The sequence below is a fragment of the Drosophila subpulchrella genome, chromosome 3R (genome assembly GCF_014743375.2).
Source record: "Drosophila subpulchrella strain 33 F10 #4 breed RU33 chromosome 3R, RU_Dsub_v1.1 Primary Assembly, whole genome shotgun sequence".
Lineage (NCBI taxonomy): Eukaryota > Metazoa > Arthropoda > Insecta > Diptera > Drosophilidae > Drosophila > Drosophila subpulchrella.
The window spans coordinates 3,984,432-4,012,228 of NC_050609.1; the positions used below are offsets into that span (position 1 = coordinate 3,984,432).

Consider the following 27,797-nt stretch of genomic DNA (forward strand, 5'->3'; position numbering starts at 1 on the left):
GTTTCTGGCCATTTGAAAGAGAAACGGCGCAGGCGCATGGTGGCCATTTCGAAATTCGAACTCCACAGGCTGGCTTAAAAGCATGTCCTGGCCGAGTGAGGAGCTCAGTCTAGTGCTGAATTCATCGAGGCCAGGACACGCGACCCGTGACAGTGTCGAGTTAACCAAAAGAACCCAAGTGCCAAGTGCCGAGTGAAGAGGCCACAACTGACTAACTAACTGCCTCCAGAAACTGTGCGATTTAAGACCAAAAACAAAAACATAACTACCAGGTAGCAGATCGAGCCTTTGTGTATATGTGCTGTGCGTGTGTTAGCGGTGTGCGTTGGTATTTGTGATGTTAGCCAACTTCCGGTGGTAGAAGGCGAAATGTCAAACTTTTTTTTGCTAGCAGACAGCAAGGCGTCGAACCGGGAATTGGGATAGGGATAGGAGTATCCTCGTATATAATACATTATTCACTCAAGGGATAAATAAGAATGGTATATTTATATATCTATGGATTTATAAGATACAGATGGCTGTGCTCTAAGGAGTGAAAGAGGAGATTTCATGTGATGCTGAGCAGTAAGCCGTTGTTTAAGAAACTTGCAGGCAAAAGATTTTCTTCTTAGGACATAAATGAAATATTTTCCATTACTTATCTAACCCCTTAATCTGTTTATAATCTTTAGAAAATTAAAAACCTGAAGATGGCTGCTAAACAGAATGCAGTTAAACCTATTAATCTCTATCACACAGGATATTAAGAATGAGTTTTACTATAGCATACTTTTGAGCACCTACAAAATTTAAAGCAGTTAATACCAAAGTTTTTCTGAAAGTAATATTTAATCAACCATTTTTAAAGGTTTTAGGGATTTTACAGGAACTCTTGATAAAGTATTTTGCGCATCCCACCCATTTCCGCCCGTTGAATGTATGTGTGTGCCTAATGTGTGAGTGTGTGTGAGAAACTGCCTCATTTCCGCTCGCCTGCCAAAACCAGGTGAAAGCTAGCTCGTAAAGCTCACGGTAGAATATCCATTTGCAGTGCATCAGTGCCCGGGAAAAACCTTAAAGCAAACAGCCAGCGAAGTGAATTAACCATAAACCAAAGCCCCTAAAATAAACCGAAGCAGGGCGAAAAAACGAAATTTAAACGTCTGTGCATATTAATCAGAACGAGAAACGTGAAACGTGAACAGGATCAAGTCCTAGACAACTTATCACAGAGGATTTACGTGGCACCAGACAGACAGACAGACGCAGGACACGAATGCGAGTGTGGAGCAGAAGGCGGCGCTAATCAACGGCCAAAGCAGACGACAACCACGCCCATAACCCCCCTTTTCGAAAAGAAAAATAACAAAAAAAGAAAAGCGAGGAAAAACCAGGAGCTGGAGTGCAGGAGCCGCCTCATTTGGCCACTGCGGATTATGTTAATTAGGTAATTTTTGCTTTGATTACTCATACCTTGGGGGCCCTGCAATTTTGTTTGCGTTTCTCCCCCATTTTGTCCACGGTCCTCGATTCGACACCCACCGTCCAGCTTACATATTTATGAATTTCCCATGCAAATCAAGCTAATTCATTCACATTTCGCAGCTGCCGTTGCTCTGTTTTTTAATTCTCCGCCTTAATTGCAAGACAATTTTTTTTTTCGCTCGCCTGATTTGTAGTTAAGAACTCATTATTACCAAGCGCAGTGGAGAAAATTGAAAAACTTTTACTCATCTCTCAAACCCCCAAAATAAACACAAATTGAAATTATTTTTAGCTTAATGTAACGACAACACGGTGAGTTCATTAGGAATGCTAATCAAGAGCAAATGAAAAAGCTAAATTTAAATGCTTCAGCTGGCAGATATAATTACCACTAGGCAAATCGATTTACAACCCACCAATTATAATATATAAATTAAAATTACTAAATTTCGACTGCTGTTAATGGAATTGGAATTAATTACTAGCCAGATAATTTATTTAACAGCTGACATTTCATGGTCAAATGGTTACGGACCGTGTCAAGTCGTCCAAATTTAGATTTGATTTAGCAAATAAAACAATTTGCAGCCAGAGCACTATCGAAACTAACTACCACCCAGTACACCCAGTCAATTGAACAATTCGATAAATTGAGGTCTAAATTCACAGAGCAGAATGGAAAATTGTGGGCAAAAGTCCATGGATCCCCTGGGAGGACAACAGAGGTCAGGGGTTCAGGGCCAGGACAAAGCCGAAACAAACTTGCGAATGGTAATGGAAACAAAAACAGAAATTCCCAGTTGCCGGCAGGCATTCAAAACTTTCTACTCTGCCGTTTTACCATCGATAATTAAATTGTGAAATTCTGAGCCTTGAATCGACTATGCGAAACTATGAAAATGTGGCCAGAAATCAGTCTCAAGTTTCTGCCACAATTCAGTACTCCCAGCCTACAATTCAGCTGAGGGTTAGATTGGTTGGGCAGCCTTATGATTTTCATTTTCAATTTAATTTGATTGATTTTTGCCCTGTTTGGGCGTCGGCACATGAAATTCATTCTCGTGAATTATGCATGCAAAGCTGCCTTGCAAAAGTATTATGAAATTCCTGTGGGCAATTTATTTATTTACGAGTATATTGCGCACAAGCCAGAGAAGAACATAGAACACCATGGTTGGTAAATTATGTATATGAATATACCAAACACCACACTATATATATTACCTACAAAGAAAGTCTGTTTATTTTCTGGTGGAATGTCAAGCGCAAATTAAGCAAACGCTAATTCGACTTTTATCTGTTATGGCAATAAAACTTTTGGTTTCCGCTCCAAGGAATCTCCTACCTTGAAAAGCCATAAAGTCCAAGTTCCTGGCATTTAATGCAGCCACAGTGTCTAATTAGATGGCAGCAAAAGTGCCGCCAGTTCAACTCAGATAGCACACGCACCCCAAAACTCGGCTGGGGTTTTGTACAGGTAGCACTCCGTATAGGGGATGTTATCCTAAGGGGGCGGCGGTGGCCCCAATTAAGTGTGCCGGATGGGGGTGTGGCACAAGTGGCTCTTGTGCGGTTAAGATGCTAGCACCATGGCATCGTAATCTGATATCACATCAAAACACACGCCCCCAACTCAATTTATTTTGACTTTCAATCAAGTCAGGACTCAACAGAATTATGGGAAATGTTTCCATTGGCAGCGCAATTATTTATTTATTTAATTACTCACTGGAATAACCCTACTTTTGTGACGACAGCTTTGGGTGAAATAATGAAAATTAAATTTTGCTCTTTTCATCCATATGGAAATTATTTGTTGATAGAAGCGAAAAATGCCTAGAGCTATTAGTGGTATCTGATTACGGGTTAGTGCTCGAACCATTTCAAATTAAAATCATTCAATCAAACAGAGGCCCATTAGGCTAATTATATTTAATACTTTTAAAGTTGAACTGAAACAATTGAACTCAATTAATTATATAAAAGGTTACAAAACTGGAGCTCTAAAACTTCAGCAAGCAAATATTAATTTCCTAAGGCAAATAGTTAGGCTTATTTATTTACAATTTTTAAAAAAGGTTTATTAAATAACATTTATATTTATGAGCAGAGATTATTCATTAATTTTCATTTAACACTAAATAAAAGTTTTATTTATGATTTTATTTTTGTATTAGATAGTACAATTTGTTTTCTTTTCTGTTCATTTTGGCTACTTTGTACAACTCCTGCGTGCGTATATATCATAATAGTATTTGAAACTTGAAACTCAGAAATAATGATTTCTTGCGGTCTCTGTAAAAAACTTTAAGATCAATTCATCTTCCCAGTCGCAACCACTGTGCGTATGAGTGATGCGGGTGGGCGGCACTTAACCACAAGCCTTTCCAGATGGACCAGGTTTGGCACAGCCCACAGACAGAGTGGCGGCATTGTTTGCGGCCAACTCGGGCACTTGCAATCACGTGCCCCGTCTCGTGGCAATCAAAGTCGTTAGCTGCAACCCAGGGGGAACCCAATCCGATCCATCCATGTGCGGCAACCTCGGCGGCGAATAATCAAATATTTCCTTGACTACAAAGGACTGCGAACCCACACACACAAAGGCACAAAGACAGGCGGCTGAAACTTAAAGCCAGTGAAAGTAAATCCGATTTAGGACTGGAAAACGGCAGCAGCGGTTTCAGCCGCAGCGGAAGAGAAATGCCGAGCAACGAAACGAGAAAGACTCCAGACAATTTGCATATTTATGAAGAAGAACGGCCTTTGATAAAGCTGCAGAACGCAGCTTTCGGGCTGCTTTAATCTGATTCAAATTGAAAAACGCAGACAGCAGAGGCATAAGATACAAATGTAAATGGTTGTGACTCTTAGGGGTTTTGGGGTCTGGGGCTAGCAACAATAATCTGCGCTGATTTACGATTTACAGGCGCGAAATAGACAACGAAAGTTCCCAGAATGGGGAGAAGGCAGACAATTTGCGTGCGCAATTTGCAGTTGATGGGCGACACACGCCTTACTCCCGCCCCAGAAAAAAAAAGAAAGTTAAACCAACCACCCTAAATTGTTAAACATTTTTGCGAATGCGTAAAAGCAAAAATATTACACACTGATTTTGATCGTTTCGCTTTTTTCTTAAAATAAACGCCTGCTGAAAATGGCAAATGAAGAGCTGTCTATCCATGGAATATATTTCACGCTGAGTTTGCACAAATATGCCGCAATGTAAAGCAATCGAAAGCCAATGGAGCATCGGGAAATGTTCTATTCATATTTTTATATCCATTGTATTTTAGAAGTGCCATAAATTAAAATTATAAAATATACCTTTTTATAAAAAACTCTAAATATAGAATATTTAACTTAATATAGGATTCATAAGTAGAACAAGTTTGATTTATTAAAATAAACCCTCTCTTATGATTATAAGGAATACTAATTACAGTCGAGCAGCTCATAAAATATAATTCTCAATTGGAAAGTCAGCCACATTTGCACTTTACTGATTGCCAAGCGAAAACTTGTCTGCATTTGCAAATATTTATAATTAGTCAAATGCATGCAAATCTCAAAATCCCCAACCAGTTCACCTCAATCTGTCTGCGTGTAGAACTCATTTCGCAATCACTTCTGATATGGAGCAAATTTGGGTTTTTGTTCAAGTTGCAGTGCAGTAAAAGCTTTCAGCTTTCCCCACTTGACATGTCGTTCCCCAGAACTGTGTCAACATAGTTTTTCAATAACGCTACGACATGTGTGCATACGTATTTAGTGCAAATATTGGTAAGCAGTTGGCATATGAGGTTGATATTACCAAAAACCAACTTCCGTTTTCCGCACATTGCCTCGCACTTAAGCAAACACAAGCTGATGCACATATGCAAATTTTCCCTTCACAGAATGACTTTAACAATGCAAATGGAGCACTCAAATATAAATGGAGCACACACATATATATTTACCAGGGATCTAGTGAAGAGTCAGGTGCGTAGTGTGCAATGCAAAGGGGGCTTCTTATGTAGTTTTATACTTATCATGATATGTGATATAAGGAATATAAGGAATATATGATATAGGCGAAACTTTTCAATGCAAAGGGGATTTCTTGTGTAGATGTTTAGTTATAAGATTTATACCTATCATGATGTATGATATAAGGAGTGATATGTGGTTCAAAAAAAGTAATTATGGAAATAAAGGAAAGGGGTTTTCTTGTGCAATTCTTTTAATATTAATATTATTAATATCTTTAGAAAAAGGCTTAACAATTATTTATGCCTCAAGATATTTAGAAAAGGAATGACATCTTTGTTTTTCTTCAACAAATATGTATCATAATCTTAAGGCATCCCTTTTGGTTACGCTCCGGTGTTTGAGACACTTGGAAATCTCACCTTAATGCCTAATCCCCGACATTAAAGTGTTGCGCCAGCAAAGTGATTTGTTGTATACAAAGCGGCAGCATGCTGAGGCACCCGGCACCCAGAAAAACCCCCTTAAGACCCCTCGGAATCACCATTATTCCCCTTCATCAGCATCGCACAATGGGAACGAGTACGGGAACGACGGCATTGCAAATAATCTTTGCAGTAAATACGCAACAAGAATGGAGAGGAAAAACCCCTGGCTGGGGATCATTATTTGGCCAAGTGGGAAACAAAACGTTCCTAGGAATAAAGGAACAAAAAAAGAGTCCTGCGAAGCAAATGTCGCACATGACTGCGGCAACTGTGTGCGTGTGTGTTTGAATGTGTAATTTAAGCATTAGAGACGCGTAAAACCTTAACTTGGCGCACACGCACGCATACACAGAGACATGAAAATTGAATAAATTATGCGTGTCATCACATGCCGAGAACAGGCGGAAAATGGGGCGGGGACCCATCCCCCATTCATCCAGGATCCAGGACTTTCCTAGGAAAATCGCAATTTGTGTGCGACGACGGCATTTAATTAAGCATTTTGTATTCATCGGAAATGTCATAAAAATGACGCTGACAAGCCGGTGGCATTCACGTTTGGATTTCAACGAGCTACTGCGAATGTTGCAGGATGTTAGTACATGGCAAGTTGCATCAACGGCTGCAATGCGGCTGGGATTTGCCAGAGAATAATTACCCAGCATCTGTAGATTTTTGTAGATATTCCTTTTATATATATTTTTTATGCTGGTAACTTATCTTCTATGCCTTTGGGCATCCCTTAAACGCAGAGTCACGTAGCCGAGCGACAAACCAGAAAGAGAAATAGTGAAAATATGCAAAGTAGTTGGGCGGTTCGAGCGTATCGGATTTCAAGGTCTCAGCTATCCATAAAAACTGTGTGGGGAAATCGAGCCATCGGATATCCTGCATTGGCTTTGAAGCCCGTTCTGGGTTCAGAAACTTGCCTTTTAAAATATATGGTATTCATACACCAATAAAAACGAAAATAATATATCTAATTAAGAACCTTTTAATATTATATATCGTATTCATACACCATGAAAATGAACAAAGTAGATCTAACAAGCATCTTTTAATATGGAATGCACAAAACAAGAAACGATTATTTACTTTATCATTTATGTTTTTAAATTTGTAATTGTTTAAGTCATGTTTTAGTTATAATAAAACAATTTATTTAATTCTTTATATCCAAGTCCTTAGAATATTTCTTTCTTAAAAATATTCTTTTAAACTATTGTAAGGAATACCCATTCTAATTGGGTAAAATGAATATTATTTGTACTTGAATCTAAAATTCCATGATGTATTTTGAATATTTTCGCTTGGTGCATCGATGTTTTGGAACCCTTTTGTCGGGAGCGCCTCTAACGAATGGTAATCCTTGCGAGGAAGCGGGAAACAAAAACAATAAGCACTTGGGCGACAAAGTTTTGGGTCGCATACATATCCTGCTTCTGTATGCACATATACGAGTGGGTCGTGTAAAGTTATCCTTGAAAATATTTAGCAGCCACTCAACTGCGTTACGTATACGCACAGTTAACCTGGCATCATCGCAGCTCAGGACACCCGGGGGCACCACCTACAAGTCACCAGGCACCTATTCCCGCCGCCTGTGCGAGTGTAGAAAACTTTTTTAGACAGCAAACACTTTCGCATCGATTTTCCTGGCCTTTTTTTGCGTTGCGGTGGCACTGCTATCTATCTGCCAGCCGCCTTAGTGGTGTTTGTTTTTATTTTCACACTCTGGCTTTGGCTTTTAGTGCTTCCCACAGTCGGTCTCACCCAGTCAAACACTCAGACAGACCGACCCACCCGGCATCATCATTTCGTATTCAACGTGGCATTAAGGTCAGGATATCTGGGATTTATAAGTTTTGTTAGCAGCTCCTCGAAGGCCGACGGCACGCGTTTATTTATGCAGGTCAAAGGAAATTGCGAAAGGCATGTGGATTGCACTTTGGCACATCATAAGTACCAGCTCCTTTCAGCTGGCATTCATAATTTAAATCAAATTAAACGCCTGGTTATCAAAATAAAGTTAAGACTTGCCGCCAACTTTCGGGGCACTTTCCTTTACATTTTTTGTGAGCGATCCACGCATAACTCCACCGCCTTTTCTTTAAACTGTTTCTCCATTGTTGGACAACAAAAGTTTCGAGGCACGCCCTCTTGACTGCCCCACTCGCCTGCACTTTCGACACTTTTATGCCTCACGGTCAAATTGTTATGGCTTATAATGAATGCCGAGCCGAGGAGCTCGAGAAAGGCGAACAATAAATGTTGGAAATAAAATATGCGAAATGCAGCCAACACAGCCAGTGGGCGTTGGGAAACGCAAGCAGCATAACAAATTAAAAACTTTGGCCGGTTTCCTTTTTTCCATCTTTTCGTTTCAGTCGAGAAATGCCAGCAAAATGTTTTGCCATTAAAATATGAAAAATTGCTTAATAATTCAGGCTGGCTGGGGGCAGGTTAAAACGGCAACAAAACAATTCAGAAGCTACGGATGCTGATGATTTCTGAATTCGATTTGGAGGATATCAAATGAACAGAAGTATAAAGGCATGAAAATTCACTTGTCAGTTTGGACTTCATAAAATGCCAAATTTATCTATCAAATTTGAAATATTTGATTGCTAGCCATTGTTAAAAATAATAAGAAATAAATAAAAATCAAAATATAAATAGAAAAGCTGTTTTTATGGAAAAATAAACTTTTATAAAAACTAAAAATAGTAACATATCAATTTAATACTCTAAAAACCTGCTAGAAGTGTATACCTTTTAAAAATAAATGGTAGTGAAGTAAGTAATTCCCGCTGTGTATCGATACTTTACCAAGAACAATGATGGTCTTAAAAATAGGCAATTAAGCAGCCGGTACATTTATATTTTCCGAAGCACATGATTTATAGAAACGAGTTTATGTGTAATGATTTTATAATTTCCCACAAAACCCATTAAAAGATGCCGCTGTTTGGGTGGGTGACAGGCCTCATTTGAAACGCATTAGACATATTTCGTATGCTAATTCACTAATTGCCGGTCTAATCATCGGCGCACAACGGGAATTACCAGCATATATCAAGCGGCTCAAGTGCTCCTCCTAAATGGCACGAATGAACCCTTGCAGGCCGCGTTTCGTGCTCAACTTGTGATTTCCGCCACATTAATTTCAATTTCACAAAAAGACGCCCCCAGAAGGAGCCATCCCTGTTTAGTGGAAAATACCAGGCCAGTCCGGGGACACGAAGCATTTGGTAAATGCCTTAATGGCCTAATTTTTGTTTTCCAGCGCCGAAGACAAAACGGGCCAAGAGTCTCCCACTCGCACAATACAACAACAAGAAAAACGAAAAAAAATGTACGACAGTTATGCGTGTAATATTTTTCCTTTTGCCAGGACCCCGGGAAAATCCGGGGGTGGAGCTGGCAAATTATCATTGAAGTTGAGCAGAGAGAGAACAACAATCGTTAAGGGTTCGTGGGCCGAGGTTCGTTGGCTGGGTTCTGCCTTGTGGCCCATGAAATGATGTCGTAAAAATTTAAAGTTTGCCGTCTGCCTTTTGTTGAAACCCCGGAGCCCCAGAGCTTTGCCATAATTTGATACTCGAAAAATTGAGCGTAATGTGCGTTAATGTAAATGGCGCGTATTACTGACAAGTGCCTCGTCTTGCCTGATAAATTGCCCGCCCTGCAGATTTATGCGCAGACACATGCGCTAATTGTCAAAGCAACTGGGGTTTAAGTTCTACTTCCGTTTCCTGTTTCGCAAGAGTCCCCCGCATATCAATGACAGAACTTGTTAGTCGGGCAAATACTAAGAATTGAGAACTGAGAGCTGAGTTTTCCTCGGGCAGCCAATCTGTCAGGGGATCCGAAACCAGCGCCCGCCAGCTATGAAAATTAAAAGACACAAAATGCCAAAAGTTGACGACACAGCCGGCAGGAGGATGGGCAAACAAGCGCCGTTGACAACCACAATCAAAATAGCAGACGAAATTTGCAGATGGGGATTCAGTGATGTCGAGGGGCGAGGACAAACAGAAATCTACTTTAACTGCTCGGATTTTGCTCTATTTTTGGCACTCATCGCCTCAAGAGCTATACACACAAATATTTACCTAGTTTAAACACAAACATAGAAAATGTTGGGAAATATACTGAAGAAACTTTAAGTAAGCTTCGGTCTACTTTCCACAATATAATATTTGATTAGATTTATCCTAGGACTACCTTAAACATTACATATAATATTGGATTAAATGTATTCTATGATTTATTCTTAAATGCTACCTATTCATACTGGATTATACAATTATTTCCCCTTTATACATATATTTTAAAGCATTTTCCCCTTTATCTCTTAAAATATTATCACAAAGTAAGCTGCATAGCTCTCAATTTCTCTCATAAGCCACCACCAATTTATAGCAAGCACACTTTCAAGAGTATCATCCGCTTCGCTACCGAAAATCTCCTCCGGAAAAACAGAACAATGGCTCTGGGCCAAGTCGACGACACCTAATCCGAGTACATTTTTGGTGCAGTTTTTCGGTTCTATTTTATTTTTTTATTTCTCGATTCTGCTTTGCAATACGAAACCACTTGAAAGGGCGGAAGGAAAAACGCAGCCAAGCCAAGTTATTGATTTTGCACTAGTCACAGATTTATTTTCACGATTTTCTATGGCCCTCTGGGCAAAGAACTTTAAGGACTTCGGCTTTAAGGGGCCAAAAGAAGGCGAAGAATGATAAGGGGGCGAAACTCGATGACACCACACTCGAGGCGAAGGATGCTGCCAAAAGTCTCGAGTTATGTCCTGGCCAGAAGAATTTCGTCTAGCTGACTGCTCCTCAGACATGTGGGGGCGTTGGGCGTGGGGGCGTGGCAACGAGAGTATCTGTGTGAACATAATCCGGCTATCACACAGACACGTATCTCAGATTTAATGGTCAACCAAAGGCAATTTGGCAAATTATTAGAAAATCATTGTGTCACTTTATGTGCTGGACAAGGAAATATGAGCGCCTGTGGTTGCGAATCAGGAGCACTTCAGTCTCTGTCAGCCACACAATTTGTTGGGGCTGTTGACCCAAAGTGGAATTGGTTTTCGCATTGCTAAGAGGTCATTTCATATTACTATATTAACTACGAGTAATATTCCAGCCCAAGAGCTGGCCAAAATGGGCCTGAAAGATGGTTATACTTTCAGTAATCGAACAATGGAGTGGGCGGCCAACAATTTATGCGTAGTTATTGAAAAAGTTTTTCAATTTCATAAAAAGCTTTGCCAGAACCAAACTAAGCCACGACAAAGGGGTTAAAAATATGAGTAAGATAATAAAAATGAGTGCACCCATGCCAGTCCACACACGGAAAACCCAATCCAACCATCAGAGTTCCTTTTTTTATTTATCACAAATATTCTTTTGCCGCATTCAAGGTCCCAGGGAAGATAAGCTGCTGCGAGCAAAACCAAAATTGGGCTACCAAAATAAAGCCCAAGACGAAGTCAAGCACACAAACACCCAAATACCCCAAAAATATATATAAAAAATAGAACGAAACGGAACAAAAACCGACCAAATAAACATACACAAGAGGCCCAAGTTCTGTTGTGGCGGCCCTGAGCCTTCAGCGATTTTTCACAACACAATTTAACAAATAAAAGCAGAAGGAAAACTACAAAAAAAAAAGAATAAATAAAAGGAAAAACAAAATAAAAACTTCCCTGAAAGGACGCACACAAATAAAACAATAAAGGCCCCACACTCACCCACTGACAGGGAGAACAACAACAAGTTTATTACAGATTTTACTTATGTGTTTTTGGTTGCTTGGGATGGGCAGTGGGTGGGGTTTTCCCAGGGTTTTCCCGGGGTGGGTGGTCCCTTTTTACCGCAGGGCATTAATAAGGAGCACAACATGGCGGCAGAATTCACGGAACGGAAGTCAATGACATGTGCTCCCCAGAAATCTCCCGCTGATGGGAATGACAAATCTCGTTGATATTGTAGGCCTCATATATTGTCTAGAAAACCAGCAACTTGTACAGTACAAGGCCATACATAATATCCTTGGGGATCTGACAAGGCTTTGTAAGAATATTAAAAAATATTTGTATAAGAATTTAAGAAAGGATTGATATAGAATAGTAAGATACCCGATATGACTAAAATACTTATAAATATACATAAAGACTAGACTTTAGTTTGTGATAGAAAAAGTTTAAAACCAAAAATTAAAGCAGAGAAAAGTTCAGTCAATCAATTTAAACAAAACTTAAACTTTTTTGCGAAACATGAAAAGAAACCAATTTTAAGTAGGCTCACATTTCAGACCCTACCTGCACCTCAACAGTTTGTTCGATATTTTCGCTATCGATATGGGTTTCCTTCCACCCACTTTGTCTGCCAATATTTTAGACAGTCTAGGCCGTCGAACTGATGCTGCTGCCAAATTGCCAGCTCGTTCAGCCTGACAGTCGAAAGCCAGAAATAAACTTTAATTTGAAAACTTTTATGCGCAGCCGATAAAAAAGCAAATCGATGTCTGAAAATCGAACAAGTGTCGTGGCAAATTGTTCGCCAAGTGCTGGACATTTTGCTTAAAGATGCCAGACCTAGAAGCAGTTTAAGTCCCACATGCATATCCACGTGCCCGCACGTGCCTGACATTGACACAGATGCTGGGTTGCAGGGTTTTTGCAGGATAGCTGACTCGCACAAATTCCCGAACACTTGGAAAAATAATGTGGAAAATAGCAAAACAAAATTTAAAATTATTTCATACAACAGAATAAAGAGAAACTGCAGTGAAGCAGGAAATTCTTTGCCGAAATCCAGTAATAAAAAAAATGTTCATTAAAATATTTTATAGAAAGAGGTAGCTTCATAGTATGGTATCTTATCAATCAAATTTACTGAGTACTTTTTTATGATATATTATAATATGCAGTACATTTTTTTCCCAGTGCACTAGCGCACCAGCATCGATGGCATGTCGCTCACACAAGGCGATCTCTATGAAGCCAAGGGTAAAGCGGAAGTTTATTAAAACTACAGCAAACAAAAGGGCGCAAAGGGATAGGATGAGAAAAAATAGGGGGGCAAATGCATTGAAAGAAGCGCAGGAAGCGCACTTAAACAATAAACATGCCGTTAGTGCCGGGCAAAGAAGATCCAAGCACAAAGACACCGCTCGGGCCAGCAGTGAGCAGTAACATTTCCATACAAATAAAGCACCGAGCGCGATAGAGGAGTAAATGCAGCGCATTACGTATACGCCAGCGTGTCTGGGTAAATGCAACCAGCCGCGACTGCCATAGAGATACTTTTCTGTGAGTATGTGTGTGTTTTGTTGCACCATTGAGCGCACCACTGAAGCAAAAAGCAGTTGCAAAGGAAAAAAGCAGCGACTCAATGAAATGCACTGGTGCAGGAATGGAAGGACTGCCATGTGGCCATGTCCTTGCTCCGTCAACTGCATTTGCATCCGTTGATAAAGCCATGCTGGGTTCGGGGATTCGGATTCGGGTTCGGGGCATCTAAATACGTTTAAAATAAATCACAGACGTATGCTGGGCGCTCTGGGAAAAACAGGGGGGGATGCAAAATCCAATTTCAGCTTTCCCAGTGAGTGCGCCTTGGCTATATTTAAGCAGCTTCCTTTTTATATCCTGGCAGAGGGTATGAGATGTCTGTATATCTTGGGAGCGATGTATATAATTTTTTTAGAACAACTGTGGAAAATTAAAAACTTTGTAAAATCTCAAAAATACTTATAGTTACTTATAAGTTGCGTGCCAAAAATGGTATCTATAATATGTTTATTTATAATTAAAATTTATCTTTGTCTTCCTTATACATTATTAAACATTTTATTTCAAAAGAAATTATACCATTTACTGAAAGAGAATATGGAAATCGGCTTCCGGAAGTTACTATACTTTTTCGTTTATATGCTGGACTTATTTTTTTGCGAAAGTTTTTCGTCCTTTGTGCTCTCCTGGCATTTGCATCTCCGAATAATGTACTTCAACATTGCAGCCCTGCAAGTTATTTGCTTTGTGCACAGCATTTGATTAACTTACAAAAATATGCACTAACCTAAAGAACACAAAGGCGGTGGGGTTGACATATAAATATGCAATAAAGTCGCTGGCATATTTCAGCAAACAACCCTCGCTAATGTCTGAAAATAAAATACATGCCAGAAGTACCAGAAAAATATGGCACAGCAATTTGCAAATTATTTTGAAGCCGGCATAAAATAAACTGACAGGCACCCTTGGAACCCCCTAACCCCCTTTCAAATAAAGGACACCACCCCCCGAGAAACTGTGGGATGCGTCAATCTTCTCCTGGCAAACAGACAGCTCACGTTGTTGCTGCTGCTGCTGTTGATATTCCCCCATTTGTTGCTGGTTTTGAAATCGACTTTCATGTCAATTGACTTGCGTACTTCTGCCCGTCTGAATATCTGGCTGAATTGAACGTCTGGGGGTGTTACGTATTAGGGGGCGGAATGGGTGGCTGAGTGTCGCCAAACTTATGGCCCAAATTTTACTGTTATGTAAGCAAACGGCAGCAGATGAAATGAAACGCCAGCTCCTTAATGATATTTGTCAATAAATTTAACGTAAACCCAGTCAAGGCCTTTTCCCCGTATTTGAATTTGTATATAAAAGTCTCTGGCATGTGGTTCAACATTTTTGTGTGTAATGGCAAGGAAACCATGTACAAATAATATTATAATATTAAATTGCTTCATTTTTATTAAATTGGTATGCTCGGTGAGCTTTGGAAACTGGAAAATCATTGAATTAAAATGATATTTTGTATTTCTTAAATTCTTAAAAAATAATGTTTTATATACAGAAGATATTTTTGAATTTGTAAATATATTAATATCAAGCTTTTATTTCATAAAAAAACAAAATCCAGCAGTATTATATAATCATAAAGGCATTTAATAACTTTTCAATCGCCTTTCCAAACCATCCATCAATAAACTGCAATCTTCCCAAACAAGTTATTATACCTCGCTCTTGGGTTATCAAAATGCCATGCTCGACTTTAAGTAGACATTGACAAATTAATTTACCAGGATTGGGTGTCCAAGCCCAAAAAAAGGGAAGCAAGTATAAAATACTCCTGGGATACGAGGACAAGAAAGGCCAGAATGCGTAGCATACATTCGAGCGTCATTAGGCCGGCAATGAGTAAATCAAATTTGCCTCGTTTTGGGGCCAGCTGCTGTGGGTTGTCAGTTGACAGTTGGGTTGCTCAGTGGCCTTCCTGTCGCTTGTCTACGCCGGAAATGAAATGACCCAGTTAAATGATTTATGGCAAGCACACACATACGCCCAAGCGGTTAGCTGGGGTTTATTACCGGGACTTAGTGGCAAGCGGCTGACAGGATTTGAGAATATCTGCCATCGCGAATACCATGGCGTGTTGAAATTATAATTTCATTAGCTGCAATCAACATAAAAATAACACTAAAGGCAACTGCCAAAGCGCTCTGATGTCGTAAAGCCAAAGTAGAAATTAAAATGCGATGAAAAGAAAAGAAAAGAAAACGAAAACCAAGGGAAGGTAGAGAGATATTTAAAAGCAAGTTTTTTACCTTTTGCCACCTTTTTGCATCCACACACACAGCACAACACAGCCAACAAGAGCGTAATTACAAGCAATTTTTTCACGTTTTTTTACAGATTTTAAGCACGCGACGACAACGACGCCAGGGGAGCACTTGGCATTGTAATGTGACAACAGTTGGCTAAAAACAACAACAGGACCAAAACCAGGGGCGTCAGGAGTAGCAGGAATGCTCGCTTTTTAATTGACATTTGCTCGAGTTGAGTTGCGTTTTGTTCAACAGCAATTAGCATTACGGAGGGGAAAAACACAAAAAAAAAACACTCCGAACAAAACACAAAGGAGCGCAATTAAAATTGTAAAACAATTGCAGAGCGCTGAATTGAAAGGGGGGAAACAATAACAGACGACCCGGAATAGAATGATCAAGTTGATTTAATTAAAAATTCACCATCACCATCAGCATCAGCATCTGTGTGCGATGGAATTCGGGCACGCAGCTTGAGCAATGGCCGCCGGACCGGAAACGCAGCCATTGCCCTCGGGCAACTTCCGCTTCTGACTGCCGCCGACACTTGTCACATGTTTGGCCAAAAAGGCGCGCACGTGACGCCCCCGGAGGACCAGGATAACCAGGCGAGTCCGATGAACGAGGAAATGAATGAGCCAGCAGCCATATTCAAAATTGAACGTTAAACGTTCTCACGTACCGAGCATAAATTCCAAGTGAAATAAAAGAGCCGGAACGAACCAAAAAAAAATAACTAAAACAAGAAAAACGTAACCTTTTAAGGCACAAAAAAACCCAGAACGGTTGAAAGTGGGGCGCAAAATGGTGAAAATCGTGAACCAACACTGTGATCTAGGCCTGGTCCTACTCCTCGCCTGGACATGGCTAACAAGGCTGGTGGTTTCGGCCCACCTGCCCCTCGAAGTGCCCACCCCATCCCGCCTGGCCGCCGAAAGGGAGGAGCAGCAGCTATCTCTGCAGAATGTGGGTCTCAGCTACCAGAGCATCCATCGGATGTTGAGGGACGAAAACGAACCGGCCAGCTTTCGGGGGGAGTTGCGATACCAACAGAGGCGCCACAAAAGGGAGCTGGAACTAAATGCTCCGGCGAACAAGCTGAATCTCACCCACCGTGACTTGAAAACCTTCAATAGCACTAATGGTCAGTGGAAGGGCGACTTCCAGGTGATCACCGCCATGGATCTGAGTAGCAATCGGCTCGAAAGCCTTAGTTTGGACAACTTCAATCAGCTGAGGCAACTGGATTTGGGCAACAACTCCCTGGAGGTTATACCCCTGAGCTTGGCTGACACCAATAAATCACTTCCCCTCATAACACTCGATCTTTCCTGCAATAACTTTAGCCACATTTCCACGAGCTTCTTTACCCAGCGATTACCCAAGCTGAAAAATCTCAACTTGGCCCACAATCAACTGATAAACATTTCCCGGGAGTCGTTCTACAATTTGTTGGAGCTACAAACATTGATTCTCAGTCACAACAATATATCGGACATAGACTACGAAACATTTCTGGCTCTTCCGAACCTGCAACATCTGGATTTGTCCCATAACCGCTTGAGTGGTTCTGCCATACGAGCTCTGCAGGGAATTCCGGATCTGGTCAGCCTATCGATTGCCTACAATCCGGAAGTGGGAGTGGCCATGCAGGAGTTCGTAGCCTCCTGGAGTCTCAAGGAGTTGGATGCCAGCGGTACGGGGTTGTGCCAGGTTCCCGCAGCTCTGGCCCAATCTGTTAGGACTCTCAAGTTGGCCGACAACTGGCTCAAGGTAAGTGAATGAAACTAAGATATTAAATATTTTAATGATATCTTAAATTATGTTGGATAATTAATGTTGTTAAAATTTGGCATTTTATGTTATATTTGAAAAATAGCTATTGTATATGGGTCATATTATGTTTTTTTACTGTAATTTTTACTGAATAATTTTTCGAGCACAAACATTTAAATTTGGTACCGCGAAAGGTACTAAAAATGTTGAGGAAAAGCTGTGCTAAAACCGATAAATTACCAACTGGACTTAACCAAATAATAATTTTTTATATAGTAGTTATTATTATAGGTCGTTCGGTTAAAATGTAATGCTTTCTTATATTTTTAAAATAGTTATTGAATGTTTTAAACATAATTTCTACCCACTGTTCATTGTTATTGAACAATAGATCTGGGCTTATGTCAGAAATAAAAATAGTCCCCCTTATATTGACTTTTAGAAACGTAGGAAGAAAAGTGTTGGGGGAAACGCTCCGCTTTGATCGATAAATTACCAACTCGACTCCCCGAGCTGAGCAAGCCAATGAACCGCAATTCGACGCATTTGCCGGCAATTAACGGCACATTCCCGACAGACACTTGCCATCTTTGTCCTTGGCTTCAGATTCAGACTCAGTTCCAGTCCTCAGTGCTCAGTCCTCGGATCCTGCATCCTGCAGAAGGCTCCATTATGGTGGCTCCTTTGCCACAGCCGCCATTAATTAGCATCTGTTATGTGGCCTGTGCTCCGTGCTGCGTGCTTGAGTGCGTTTTCCTGAGACCCCTGAATTTTCCCCGCTTTCTCCCCGTGATTTTCCACCCACCCACTCACCAGGCGAAGCAACCGCAAGGCAATCTTACCACGCGTATGATTTACACTTTGTTATTTTTAAATTTTATTCCCCCTCAGCCATTTTGTGCGGCTCTCTTTTGCTTCCGCCTTCGGTGCGGAAGTGGGAAGAGGAAGCAAGAGGAGGGAGACTGTAAAGTTGTATGTGGTGTTAATTTTAGCACTGGGAGCTATTACATAAAAACAGGAAATTTATATTATTGATTCTGTGGACATTGAATTTATCTGGAAACCAGTTGGTTGGAATATTGATTTTTAAAGGTTTTGATATGGCAAGATATTTTAATTCCTCTTAAAAATACCCATATTTTTCATAACTAATAGAAAGATAGAACATAGGTGCAGAACATTAGGAAATTATACATTTGTTTGGTGAATTATGGTCCTGGTATTTTCCAGTCGAATACATAAAGACGAGTATAAATTTTAAGAGATTATCAAGCGATATAAAAAAAACTCTTAATTGGTATCATATTACAATAGGTAGCTAAAATTGAATTCCCAACAACACTTTCCCTGTAAAGCAATATAAATGAAATGGGATATTATAGCTAATAATCTCCTGCGAATAATCCAATTTAGAGCGTTAGGCGCGATGAGGACGAGGCTAGAAAAGTATTCTCCTTGAGTGGCAGTTGCAGGCATTGTTAAGCTGTTAGTCCGGCTAAGAGGACACGCCACTCAAGTCCAGTTAAGAACGTAATTAAGACACAATGTGGCCACACAATGGAATAGCAAAGTGCACTTCCCACTTTTCAACAAATGCGAGTGGAAAACAAAGGGAAAATAATGGAATGGGCGCTCAAGTCTTAATAAGGAAAGAAAAGCAATGAGAAGGGGCGATGGAGAAGGTTTCCCAACTGGACTAGGAGAATATACTTGGAATAGGGGAGGAATCGGACAGGTCCTGTGGACTTGATTGACATAAGCAGCAACACGAGCTGGAGATTAGCGTTACTCCTCAGATTGCCAACACTTACAAACACACAGAAAAACAGAAAAAACAGCAAACAGATTTAGAGGGGGCACAAAAATAGACAATCCCGATTGCATTATGGGCATAAAGCTCAGCAGGTCCGCAGGCTTCGTTTCACCCAGGTATTATCCTTAAACGGCTTCAAGTGTAGACAAACAAATGCGGCGCATAAATTGAGGCTGCCGCCGCCTTTGTCGCTCTGTCGATTATGGCGGAAGCCATAAAAGGTGCAAAAATACCGCTTCGTAAGCTGTTTAGGGCCAGAGACAAAGGCTCCCAGGCTGCCGGGAGAAGTGGGGGGAGCAGGCGCAGTAGCAGGGGCAGGAGCAGGAGCAGGAGCAATAGCAGTAGCAGGAGCCTCAGCCCGGTCCTGGGCCTGGGCATTAATAAAATAAGGATAATTGGCATAAGCATAATCACGTTTAAGCCAACAGCCAACGTGCAGCTGAGACGGCTGAGACAGGAGCTGGAATTAGAAGTACACTTGAAACACTTTCATTTTAATGGGGCATTCAAGCAGGGATTAAATGTTCTGCAATAAAATTATAACAATAAATATCCAATGTATTCCGATCATTTCTTTTATTTTAACTATTTTTTTTTTTTTTTTTCTATTTTTATATCTTTTAGGTATTTTCAAAGAAGCTATTTATAGTATTATTATGTTTTTTGAATTTTTTATATTGAACCAATTCAGCCATTGTAAGCATTTGATTTCAGATTTCGATGTCAACTGTTTTTTCTGCCGATTTAATCCCCCTTTTTTTTAATGGTACTTGTAGTTATTTTATGAATATATATTTCTTTTCATGACCTAGATTTTTTTCAAGTGGCCTAGCCAACTATCTGTGCAGTCGCTTTTGCCAATCCTGCTGCTCCTGCTCCTCCTGCTCCTGGAGTGGCTCGTCACTGCTCCCGGGTGCCTTTGTTGCCAAGCCATTTTAATTTGTTCGCCGGGCCAGGCCGACTGCCTTTTGCCACTGCCTTTATCGGCAGTCAACACGCAGCCTTTTCATGGCAAATTATGGCGTTTAGGGGCCGCTGGTTGCCCATCCTGAGCCCCCGAATCTCCTGCCCGTATTCCACCTCCGGCTCTCCAATCCCTGTGCCATCATACTTTCATTTCTTCAGTGGCCCCAGGACAGAGACGACGGCAGGCTGTCTGGCTTCCTGGTTGCGTGGCACTCGTTTCATTTAACGAGTCGCGTCTATGTTTACTTTGGTGCCAGACGAGCACCGCCCCGGGCATTTCAGGCATCGCAGGGATTGCGAAAAGGGGCAAGTTCGCATTAGCCGTCGCTGTCGAGTCCTTTGAAGTAATTATAATGGCAGATTTAAGTTAATTTTTAAACAATGTCGCATGGGGCTATGCATCTGGCACTTTCCCTCTTTGTCAGCCACTAATCAAATTTCCTCAGACTTTCGCCGAGAACAATAACTTCTTGAGTGCTCGCAAAGTCAGCGGCTAGACGGGGATTAAATCATAAAAGTTGTCGTACGTAACCCTTTGTGGTCCATTTTCGAAAAACTGTTGTTGGATTTTAATAGCTCAAATATTCTGTTATACTTTTGAAACATAATATTCAATTACTTTATAATTTAATCATGCAAAACCAATTTCAAAATGTTTAATTTAATATCCATATATTTATTTTTACTATTTAGTTTTTATCAGTTACAACATTCCGCATAATTTTTTATCCGCATCACAAAATGTATATTCAACAGTTATAACTTTATACCTTTAATTTACAGGCAATCAATTGTGGCGATATGGACAGCTATCCCCTGCTGCAGTACCTCGATCTCTCGCAATCCCGCATTGCCCAAGTGGAGGACGATGCCCTGGGGCGACTGGAGCTCCTCGAATCCCTGTTCCTGGATCACAATCTTCTTATGCGAGTACCTAGTAGCCTGCCAACCTCGTTGGAGCACCTATTCCTGCAGCACAATCAGATAATGGAGCTACCGCCTCAGGTTTTCGTTGGCCTGGTCAATTTGCAGACATTGGATTTGTCCAACAATCGTTTGATCTTTCTGCCCGCCCTTTCACTGCCCAAATTGCTCACCCTGAATCTGCAATCTTCTGGCGTGGAGAGCGTTAGCCAATCAATAGTGCACACACTGCCCCAGTTGAGGGATCTCCTTCTGGAGGACAATCCTATCAAATGCAGCGATTTGCTGGGAATTGCCGAGTGGGCCAGTCCTTGCAGGTCAGAGGATGTGGGTCAGCCAAATGGGAGGATTGTTAGTGGGCGGGTAGACCTGAAGACGGAATATCTGCAGTTCCACAATTTTCACGAGAACTTCAACAGACGAGGGGAGTGCGGCAAAAGGAAACCGGAAGATGACACAAAGCCACCTTCTTGCAGCCTTACAAGTGCAGTAGAGACACTAACAACAACGCCGAGAACTATGTCAAAAGTTAAAAAGTCAAAGGGAGCAGACACGGCAGCAACAGCAGAAAAAACAGCAGCAACACATACGACAGAAACAGCAGCAACACCAGCAGCAACATCAGCAGCAGCAGCAGCAGCAGCAATCCCAACAGCAAAAGCAGCCAACCCAACAGCAACACCAGGCAACCCAACAGCAACATCGGCAATGCAATCAGCTGGCAACAGCGTTGCCCAGTTAACCACAAAAACTTTGCGGCCAACAGAAACAACTTCGTTAGAGGAACTGCAGCAGCGGCAACAAATGCCTGGCATGCCGGCCAAAACAACAGCAATGCCAGCAAAGAACCTGCCAAGTTTTAACCAGACAAAGGCAACAACAGCGGTTCCCATTTTGGCAACGCCAGCAGCAACATCAGCAACTCCAACAGCAACACCAACAGCAGCAACAACAGCAATAAATTCCTACAAGCCAGCGAACATTAGCGGTGCCACAAAAACAGCAGCAACATCGGCTGAACCAGCAATTGAAGTGCCACAAACAATTTTGGCTGGTAAAAAATCTGACAAAATGCCAAGCGATAAGGCACAGGAGACTTTATTAAAATACCCACCACCAACGACACCGGGGGACAACACATCCGGTCAAGTGGCAACACCGAAGCACAAACATGCAACATTGCAGCTGCACGTTAAGGATCGACATCTGATTGGCACACCGCTGCTGATGCACAAGGGCGATGTCCTTTTGGTGGACGCCGAGCAGTTGTTGCTACCCGGAACGGCCACCGTTGCGGATGCGGATGCGGAAGTCTTGGACTCCAGCCAACATCATCTGTCGACGGATCAGGAAAGGCACCAGTCAGCGGCTGAGGAAGCAATAAACGGCGACTCCAAGTCGCCACCAAAAAGCCACAAAAAGAAGCCATCGCTGAGCATCAAGAAAATGACCTACAGCACCAAACATGCGGTAAAAAAGGTTGAGGAAGTAGGAGCCACCTTGAATCCATCGCCACCGCAGCATCAACATAGTAGTGTCAACACTCCAAGGGAGGCCTCTCCAGAGGAACTCAGCACCTTTGCCCAGCTAAAAGCTTATGTGGAGCTAAAAAGCGAATCGAAACCAGAACATCTGATGGATCAAAGGAAGGAGAGCCTTCACAATCTCACGGGAAATCATCCTGGTGTCATGTTGCTGGTTGCCTGCGTGTTATTCATTGTATTACTAGCAGGCTTGGCACATGTCTATCGCTGTGAGCTGCCCTGGCAGAGGAACAATCGATCTGGGCAACTGCGACCGCATCATCAGAGGCATCTTAACGAAACCGATGATGCCCACAGCTTCCTGCACTATCAGGGATCTGTGAATTCTTCTGGAGACCCGGCTCGCCTGCAAAAGTGGCATCACAGCACCCGGAGAGAGGCTCCTTATAGCTCCCCGCTGCACAATCTCCAAGCTCGTGAGCTGCAACAGCAGCGATGCCAGCAATTCTACAGCTCATCACTGGCGGACAAGAGCTCCTCCACCACCACATCCACCGCTTCCTCGTCGGGCAGCAGTCGCAGTAGCCTGCATTCGCCCAGCAGAGATGACAGCTACTACATAGAGATGGCGCCCAGTAGTCCAACTGCATCCACCCTGCCCAGTTTACCCATGGAACTGTTGGGCAGCAGGAGTAGTAATCTTGGAATCCGTACAGATCGAGTGGCTGCCACCGATCTGGGCGGCACCACAGCAGCGGTACCTTCTTCGGCGGCGGCCATCAAGTCGGTGAGCAGCAGACTGATGGCCCCCAGTTCGCGGAGGCTGGGCATCTGGTGACAAACCGTCTTTGGTCAGCGACAATATGCGCCCTTTCAGTAGAGTAAAAATGTAAAATTTAATGGAGCCCAACCGACAATCGTCAGCTGCCAACTACCAACCCAAACGAGTCAAAAAGCTAAGATATACTTTAAAAAATCAATACTTATCTAGTTATCAAGAGTTCAGTGTTCAAAATAACTCAGAGTTAATCATATTCAATTAAAGAATATTGTTGTGGCTATACAATGTTGTTAACGAAAAGATTACAAAGCCCTTAAAGCCCTTAACATATTTTCAAGGCATTTCTTCTAAAGTCGGCTACCACTTTATGTACACATCTGTTAGATAATTCCCATTTCGTATGCTTTTCAAAAAGTTCAGCAACTTGTCTGCTAATGACTATGAAATACCATTGAGGATTAGTACTTTCGCCTATTTTTAGGACGCTAAAAGGTTAAAAATAAAACTCTCAAGTGAACTCCAAAAAGGGATACATAAATGCCAGCAGCTTTATGTCTATATATATATTATTTTGAGTTCCTTGGCTCCTGGCTTGATTTATGATGGCTCAGTGGCCACACGTTGCAGGCCTCTTAGCGATTCGGTTAGCAGCAACAATTTGTCATAAATTCCTGTTTCGTATATGCCGCATGTAACCGGGCAATGGCGGCATGGCGACGAGCGTAGACAAGCGGCCAGGCCAAGTGGAGAAATGGCCAAGGAGCCAAATAGCCAACGCCAGCAAAGTTTTTACGAGCCATCCGAACCAAAGTCGATGTCCATCTTGTGGCCGTATTTGGGTCAGTTTACTGGCCAAGAGACCGCCGTGTGCGGCCCAGTTAACTTTATATAAGTGCCTGTCCGTTTGCCAAGATTAAGTGTTTTGATAGTCATGCATATAAAAATGAAATATCGATCAAGTATTAAATAACAATTTAGTGTATGACAGACCCAATTCAGTAATCAGAAGTTGTGCCAGCAGATGCTGAGCAAGGCGGATAAATCGAAGGAAATTGGCTGAGAGTAAATTTAATATGGTTGTGGACGCTGAGCAGGGACATCATTTCATCCAAATTGGTAGTTAGTTGGGAAAAGGAGTTCGGAAATATATAATTCTAATACTTCTTATACTGACTTGTGTTATGTGTATAACTTTACTATTCAATTTTCTCCCAACCTCACTTTCGAATTTTCAACTTTCAAGTATTTTCCTTCTTGTGTTTATTACCCTTTAAGGCTTCCTGTTCTCCTAAGTTCGATGCTTGGCAAGAACTTAACCCACTTTTCCGGCTGCTTCAGATGCCAGAGTTTAAATTGCAATCTAATTAAAGTTTCGCCTCTGTCCCTTCGACAATTTCCACCCACCCTCTGGGATGGTAGAAGTGTTTTTTGCTATCTTCGCCGGCATCTAGCATTCTTCACCCCATTTGAAGATGCTGGGGGAAACCCTCCCTTAGAATCGGCCCTGCACTTAACCTCATTTTACAAATTGACCAACACAACATATGGTGTAAATCCAGCCAAATGGCCAGACATCTAATCCGCCACGCCAAAAGTGAAATGTTGTAAAACTATTTGGGGGCTATGTGGCTATGCACATGTATCTAACGGACATCAAAATAATGTGGCAGCAAATCAAATTACAAGACACGCGGCTGGATCTCCAGGGGTGGCAAAATGGTTAGGGGAATGGCCAAAGGAACGTTGAACGAACATAGAACACAACAATTACATTAAGACACGATAAAAAGTTGTGCAACAATCTTGCGACCCCAACCACTGAACTAAACCGAACTACGCCGAACTGAGCTGAACTGAGCAGAACTGAAGATGTGAACACACCACCTCCACCTCCTCCTACAGAAGGACGAACCACAGTCATTGCACAGCTTTTTCAACTTTTTGTGGCTTTGTAATTGGAATACAAGAAGAAGGCGCGTGCACACAACCGACAGCAACAGGAAACAGTCGGAGAAAGTGAAGTGGAGAGAGCTAGATTCGGGTTAGAAAGCACTCAGAAAAATAATGAATTCTTATGGACTTAAATATATCTAGAAAGGGATTTACTTAGCTCATGGAATAACTAATCCTACATGCATGTGCTTAAAACCTTTTGATATTTTTACATTATATCAATTATTATAGTATTTTAAAATAATTTTCCTTGTTTTATTAACTTATTAACATGGTTTTTCAATTGAAAAGTTTAATGCATTATACTTCAACAGAAAATTAAATCATCTAAAAATGTATCTTTTTATCTTTATCAGTGGTCGCGGAGTGCAGCGGTGAAAGCGTTTCCAATCCCGCGGGCCACCTGCGCTGCTGCTGTTGACCACTGGTTAAGATTTTCAAATATATAAAATAGACAGCACACAATAGGAATTATTTTACAATACCCAGATATCTTGAAATTGTCTTTTAAGTGTGTGAGCAATCAATTTAAATTTAAAACTTAAAATTCGATACCTAATTTTGTCCAAGTGCAGATAGACAAAACTTTGTTCGGGGTGGGAGGTTGGAAGGCGTTCAAGCAGAGTCCGCTTAAGCAATTCAGAAGGATTTATTTTCGGCCACAAAAGCGAAATGCCCGACAAAGCGCTCCGAACAACAATTAAAGTAATGCTGACCAACAGCCCACGCCCGGTTGGGTGGGATTAGATGATGATGGCCGAGAGCTGGCGGGGAGTCCTTCCGCCCCTTTGGTCCTTCTCCTTCGAGTGTTCGAGTGCTCGTCCGATGCCAGGACGCACAAAATCTTAATTAAGGAACTTCCACTTCCAAGTGGAAGCAAGTGTGGGGCATTTTTTGAGCGTCTTGCAGGAGGGCCGGACCTTTTTATTTGTCGGCCTGCCAGCACAGCACAAAATTCGCCTACAAAAGAAACCCTGCGGCTTGAGTGACCCAGAGAGTCCGAAGTCCGGTTGGATTTAGTCCTGGAGCATTGTCAAATTTAATGAAGGTTTCCCTTTTTGGACTTTTTGCTTATGACACTGGCCAGCTGGCCAAGATTTAGGAAGTTTTCCAGCCGAGGAGAACCAACTGAAATGAGTTAATTCGATATTTGACACTTTCGGAGCTCGCATTCCACACAATCTCGGTATGTGATGGGTTCCAGATCCAGATCCAGAAGACCCTGGGCCAGGGACCCTCGGCTTTTGTCTCTCTGTGCAGTTAATAAAGTTGGTCCGGGGCAGAACGTAATTATTTGCCTGCTAAATGGCTTTTGGACGACATTTCGGGTCCGTAAATGGGGGCGATTTAGAAAATTATGTGAAAATAAGTTGCCTTTTGTTTGGCCATTGGCCATTGGGCATTGGCCGTTGGCCGTTGGCAGTTGGCGGTTGTTGGGATCGTAAATAACGTTCATAATTGGGCAGACTCGAAAAGTGGTCGGCGGCGGTTGGGGAGAAGGCAAACAGAACTCGAAATAAACGTCTCGGCCGTATGGATAGCAAACAATAATTAAACTTAATTGCGCTGTACATTGAAACGTCAAACTGTAAATTATAGTTATTAACATTTACTTGTAGCAAAGTTTACTTGAACTAACATTTCAATTCTGAATATTGCATGTACAATTTCCATAGAGTATGTATTTAAAATTTACCAAAACAAAACAAGGATTTAAAAGTAAAATAGAACAAAGCGACACAGCCAGGAAAACACAATTCGAGTAACGTTAATATTTGCATTTAATTTGTCGAAAATCAAAGTAAAATGCGATAAAAACCCACAATAACAACAAAAACTAATTGCCAAATATTTGACGTACAGTTTGTAGCGTTAGCCATTAAAACCTTTATATGTACGGTTACATATATAAATATATATTATATAGAAACAAAGAAATGACAAAAAAACAGATACATTCTGGCGTAAAGCCGAGCAAATAATTATTAAACAAATACTTCTATTTACAAAACACAGCAAATATTTAGTTAAGCCAAAATGACGCGCAGCATTTTAATTACACAACAGAAAATCGAGAGCTCTCAGAAACAGATGCGTGTTGCAGAAATTCCAATAAGTAAAGGTAAACAATAGTTGCAGCATAATTTTCCATGTGTAATTGTAAATAGACAACTAAAACCAAATGTGAAAATACAGAAAAAATGCTGGGGCAAACCAACCAGCAAACAAACAAGGAATATTCCACAAAAAATATCTGCTGGAGGAGGAGTTCCAAATATATATTAATGTTAGATTTAGTGCTGCCAAAATCGTAGCGTCAAGGGTTGATAAAAACAAACTAAAGATTATATGTATGAAAATTTAAAATAACTGTAGCATTAAGTGAAATGTATTATGGATATAGCAAATATGGATAGCAATTAAAAGTGTAAAGATAACATGGCAAACATTTTATGAAATCTTCTCAAAAAAATCAACACAATTTTAATGCAAACAAAATAAAACCAAAAGAAATGTGAAAATAATAAAATTGAGAAATTTAATTTGAA

At 41.2% G+C, this 27,797-nt stretch overlaps 2 protein-coding genes and 1 long non-coding RNA gene across 3 annotated transcripts in view; 2 read left to right on the top strand and 1 right to left on the bottom strand.

Moving 5' to 3' along the window:
- LOC119547514 (protein timeless homolog) overlaps nt 1-27,797 on the bottom strand; it is a 73,695-nt gene that overhangs the window by 8,765 nt on the left and 37,133 nt on the right. The window lies entirely within an intron of this gene.
- On the top strand, nt 125-16,092 carry LOC119547544. The gene is made up of 3 exons (XR_005219232.1): nt 125-272; nt 1,034-1,429; nt 15,640-16,092. It is a non-coding gene; the product is annotated as an uncharacterized LOC119547544 (long non-coding RNA).
- On the top strand, nt 16,216-27,797 carry LOC119547525. Its single transcript, XM_037854422.1, has 2 exons — nt 16,216-17,324; nt 20,890-27,797. The coding sequence occupies exons 1-2, from the start codon at nt 16,356-16,358 to the stop codon at nt 23,350-23,352; spliced, it is 3,432 nt and encodes a 1,143-aa protein (XP_037710350.1). The 5' UTR covers nt 16,216-16,355; the 3' UTR covers nt 23,353-27,797.